Source organism: Aegilops tauschii, chromosome 5 (assembly GCF_002575655.3).
Source record: "Aegilops tauschii subsp. strangulata cultivar AL8/78 chromosome 5, Aet v6.0, whole genome shotgun sequence".
NCBI classification, from domain to species: domain Eukaryota; kingdom Viridiplantae; phylum Streptophyta; class Magnoliopsida; order Poales; family Poaceae; genus Aegilops; species Aegilops tauschii.
In genome coordinates this window covers 52,753,002-52,757,920 of record NC_053039.3, presented here as the reverse complement: position 1 = coordinate 52,757,920, position 4,919 = coordinate 52,753,002, and the positions used below count along the sequence as shown (strand labels likewise).

The window sequence follows — 4,919 nt, the reverse complement described above, 5'->3', positions numbered from 1 at the left end:
TAAACAGGGAGAAAATCATACATAAATCATGGTCGACCCAATCGAGTCAAACAAGAACCGTCATCTTTACATTGCAAAGTCCTTTGCATGGTCGGGGACAATTCAACACTAGTTCATGAGGTCAAATACCAATAGTTCGGCAGAAAACAAAGAGCCAACAAAGTAGCCAAACAAGCAAAACACAAGTTGAATGATCGTCTTGCAATTCTGTCGCCTCCAAATCTTGGCTCTCTCTCAACTCTCGGGTGTGGGTGGTTTTCTCCTCGGTGCCTTGCCACTTTTGGGGTAGTGTGCACCATAGCTAGAAATCTATGCAACAGCCAAGGGGGGCAATCAATATTATCAAGACAACCATTTTCTTGATTTATTTGAGCATTCAATGATCATGAATTCATCCTATTTGTAAGTCCAAGAACAGAAACAGCAATGAATCAGAAAGGTGGTTGCTTTGTTCATGCCAAACCAAGTCACCTCCCCTGAGGTGGTTGCTCTGTTCTTGCTAATTCTTTGTCAATCGAGCTTTGAGTTAAATATGTTTCCACTTATGTTGCACAACATCTAGTAGCAGAGAAATCCTAGTCCGCTCACTCACTAAGGTTTACTATTTGCATTATTACTATATATGGATAGCACATTGTGGTCCAACTCGCTGACAAGGAAGGCGATCAAAATTCCTCGAGGCAGCTGCAGTGACCTGTTATGCAAGGAGGCATAGGCCTACGATCCAAAGAAGCAACTCATCAAATTACAAATCTCAAAGAATGTCATTGTGGGACAGGGTTGTGGCCTCTATAAAAAAAAGTATATTAAAGGATAGGGTTGTTTTTAACATGTTATATGCAGCAGGCTATAGTTGACATAATGTGCTCTGAAAAAAAAATCAAAATGTTGATTACCTAGTTTTATGCTGGGAAAGAAAAAACACAAGTTGCTCTAACCAAGTAAAATATAGTCTACCATTTCATAGAACAAAAAACAGTCTATATCTAGAAGTATAATCTGAATTTAACGAAGACTGATAAAAGTAGTAGTTCATTAGATGTTCAGGAGCCACTGTTCATGGGACAAAATATCGACAATTTATAGATTGCTAACATAAGCACAATAGTACTAGCAAATTCCTTGTTCACACTTGTTCAACCACAACCGTGCTGCACACACAAAAAACCGGCCTGCTATAACTCCTCGACAACAACAAATAATACTGCTTTTCGTGTCAAGAATGCAGAAAAGATATGAGGAAAAAAAACTGACAGACCTCAACAATTATTAGCTTCTCTTAAAGATGCTTCAATCTCATCTGGATGGCCTACTCTACTCATAATTCTCCATCTCAACACATAACTGTGTTTTGTTCAACTGAGGGATCACAATAGTCTGCTAAGTGACTTAATCAGCAGCTTGATGTTCTGTCGTGTCGCCTCATCGCCAGTGAAACCAGAGATGTCTGAGCTGATACTCTGAAAGTAACCAAGGACACATGTAAAAACCTTGCTTGCCTCCAGTTTCAGAAATAACTAAAGATACAGATAACAGACCTCAATGTTCTTCAAAGTAAATATAAGGGTGAAAATAGACTGCTTGATTAGATCACTGTTCTCAGGGGTAAGCATGGAAGACTTCAACCTTCTGCACGGTGGCATAAGGACAAGTAAGATAAAGAGTGCCATAAAATTTGCACTTCCAAGGCTATAAGAGAGCAGAAACAGCAATTGGTAGGATTAATCAAGTACCTTAAATCGCCGGATGCCTCAGCCAGACCTTTAGCTATGGTTTCCACATCCTTCACCAGATCACTCTCACGCACCTCCGAGAGCAAAGGTTGAACTTCTTCAGCTAATGCTTCAATCTGTTCCATCACTAACATTTAAGTTGATGCATATGACATTTAATGGCACAACTAGTGACCACTATGTTCCTCTATTGTCTGCAAATAAGTTGAGATCCAGAAAACTGCATATATGTGGAGAAAGCATCAGCCACCCTGTTTTTGCAAACAGAAAATAAAAACCTAACAACATATGCCAACTGAGTGGAGGTCCTTCCCCTTGATGATGGTCCTGAAACAGTGCTAGCCAAGCATACTAGCCAGTGGCCGGGATAGGTATGCAATAGCAACATGATGGACCTAATCTTGAAATTTTCAGCAGTTCAACCCAATTCCCACAGAAGTATGCGAAACTTGTATCAGTTTTGACAAGAGTTAGTTTTGAGCTCTAGTATTGTAAAGATGACCAAGTTTTTTTTAGCAGTATTAAAACAGACTTTGTTACTTGGTATGCTGCCCAATACCCATCATATGCAGGACATATATGGAAAACATGTTGATGCTCAGAGATAAGTATCAATAGTCACAAAATTAGGACATAATATATGCCATCACTTGATAAGAAATGCTACGAGGTAATGCAGAACCAGGCCCCTATATAGTACCATATGTATTTGGCAAACGAGTCTTTCTTCACAAATAAAAAGAACTGAGTTTTGGGAAACACTACTGCAAAAATGCAGACCTGCTTCGCAGAACTTCATTAGGCGGGGGTCATTTTAATTTTGTAAAATGAAATCCTATTCAGAAATATCGAGTAAGACGGAGTGGTTTCACAGATAATTCATTAGCTAAATGTGGCAAACGTATCAAAGGATGCAACATGTCACACAAGAATTAGTCAGAAGATTGTACCCGTGAAAGGAGAGGTTGTGCTTCTTCCATTATAGATGCAACCTTTTCCGCCAACTTGAAGCTTTTTTGAACACCAATTTCCTCCATGTCTCTTCCTAGACGGGTAAATATACCAACCAGTGCATCTAAGCTTACTCCTTGATGTCCTTTCATTCTCTCTTTGTCACAAAGGATTAAGCCTTCTTTGGAACAGTCTGTGTCAAGTGGACCAACTGAAGGTGTAGGGAGTGGATCTTTTGGTGTAATGTCAATCATTGTCTCCATTAGGAGACCAGATTGATTCACCTCAACCAATGAATTACGGGGCACGATAATTTTATCATCTTCAACCTGCCATATAGAAGAATTCATCTATCAGAGATTGAGTCCAAAAAAGGGAAGTCTTCTATAGTACAGCAAAGAAACTGAAACACAGGCAAAAACAAGGGAACTATTGATAACAACTTACTAGCATGCCACACCCACTCATTATCATAATGGAACAGGAGAAATGTAACAAAATGATTTATCAGGAAAACTAAATTATGGTTCAGTTTTGAGAAATGCTTGCACGAATTGCAAGCACTCAGGAAGAGAAGGTAACAACTTTATTTTATGTTCAGTTTCCACATACTACATTCTACACACTACAGTGAGAAATCTATGGATACCAGTAAAAAAGGAACTGTTGACATGAATTATTGATGACAAAAGAGGAGAGAGCAAGAAGTGTTGATACGCACCTCAACATATGCATCAATACTCCTGAGCGAAGAGTCGACACGGACGACGCTCCCAATGGTGACCCCGCGTATCCTGAGGGGCGTGCCCACGCAAATCCCGCATGCCTGGCTGAACTCGAACACGGCGTTGTACTTGCGGAACCGCGACCGCAGCTGGAAACCCCGGAGCCACGCGAGCGCGAGCGCCAGCAGGACTGCCCCGGAGACCATGAAGAGTCCCACGCCGCCTTCCCACACGCTGCGCTTCCCGAATCCGTAATCCCCTAGCGGTTGCACCGTCCGGCGCCACAGCTCGACGATCAGGGCCAACGGGTTCTTGCCGCCATCAGGCGAAGGCGACGCTTCGCCGTCACTCGAGGTTGCCGTATTCGTGCAACACAAGAATCTGTCCCCCAAGAAAAAAACAAGAATATGACTATTTGCTAGGCTTCCTCAGTCCTTTGAAGTATGCACAGCAGCAGAAACACACTATAAGCTCCACATGATATAAGTCTAATCTCACTGTCATAGTGGAAACACAGGAAAAGTTCTACAGCCTGACTCCCAACCTTGTCGTGATTATTACCACGTTTCTATCACAAACCATCGCCGCAGCCCAGAACCTTAAAGAAAGCGGAGGAAGAGGAATCTAAATGGCTTACCTATGGCGGAGTGGAAGAAGAGGCCGCCGCGCGGAAGGCGTCAGGGCGAGCGCCGGCGCGGGCAGAGCTCCTTCGCCGGCCAAACTGGTGGCCGGACGGCGCCGTCTCCGTGCCGCGGTCGCCCAGGGCACGCCCACCAACAGCGCTGCTCCGCACTGTGGCCCTGTCGGTGGCCCAGTTCCCGACGGCACGCCTCGGAGGGCGGCGGCGAGCAACGTCCCACGCCGGCCGCGGCTCCTTCCGGCCGCGCAACGGAGGAGCCGTGGAGGGAGCAGCAGGGGCGCGGGAGGTGCGCCCGTGACCCTAGGATTCGCCGCCGCGGCCATCGGGCCCCCACCGCCGTGGATCCGTGGAGTCCGTCGCTGGGAGAGGCGGAGGAGCGAGGGCGTGGCCTGTGCGGTTGGATGGGCCCGATGGGGAAATTGGGATGGTTGGGCCTACTGAAAATTCGGGGGCTATTCTCCTCTGCAGGAAAAAAAAAACTCTCACGCTGATGGCGGACGCGAACGTCGTTGTTGACCACTTCTCGTCAGTGTCGCTGTGATGAAAAAATGTCTGGGTTACCTAGAGCTTGTACAATGATGTTAGATGCATAAGAAGGTGTTTAAAAAAATAAATCAGATTTTTCTGAAGCATAGGTGTCTATTTCTACAGAAGAGATGCCTAATTAGGCGTCTATTCTATACAAATAAGCACCGGTGCTTAAGAAAAACCTGATTTATTCTTCAAGCATCTTTCCTATGCATCTTGCATTATACGGGCCTTAGAGCATCTCTAACAGTAGGGATGAAAACGAAGCGAAAACAGACGAAACTGTGTGCTACCATATTTGTTTTCATATTTTTTTTAGAAACGAAAACGAATATAGAAACT

At 44.2% G+C, this 4,919-nt stretch overlaps 1 protein-coding gene across 5 annotated transcripts; it reads right to left on the bottom strand.

Annotated features, from left to right (window-relative positions):
- LOC109747965 (protein TRIGALACTOSYLDIACYLGLYCEROL 2, chloroplastic) lies at window positions 1–4,491 on the bottom strand. Of its 5 annotated transcripts, none has more exons than XR_012184037.1 (7): window positions 4,047–4,487; window positions 3,406–3,790; window positions 2,684–3,013; window positions 1,734–1,953; window positions 1,539–1,629; window positions 1,259–1,460; window positions 1–717 (listed from the first exon to the last, which is right to left on the bottom strand). XR_012184037.1 is itself a non-coding variant. In XM_020307010.4 (6 exons), the coding sequence occupies exons 1-6, from the start codon at window positions 4,370–4,372 to the stop codon at window positions 1,368–1,370; spliced, it is 1,341 nt and encodes a 446-aa protein (XP_020162599.1). In that variant the 5' UTR covers window positions 4,373–4,491; the 3' UTR covers window positions 1,017–1,367. The 5 variants fall into 5 exon arrangements, 1 of the variants encoding a protein (XP_020162599.1); XR_002229268.4 differs by having other exon boundaries at window positions 1,734–1,849; window positions 4,047–4,482; XR_005756148.2 differs by having other exon boundaries at window positions 1–309; window positions 1,734–1,849; window positions 4,047–4,482.
- Between the last annotated feature and the right edge of the window lie 428 nt (window positions 4,492–4,919).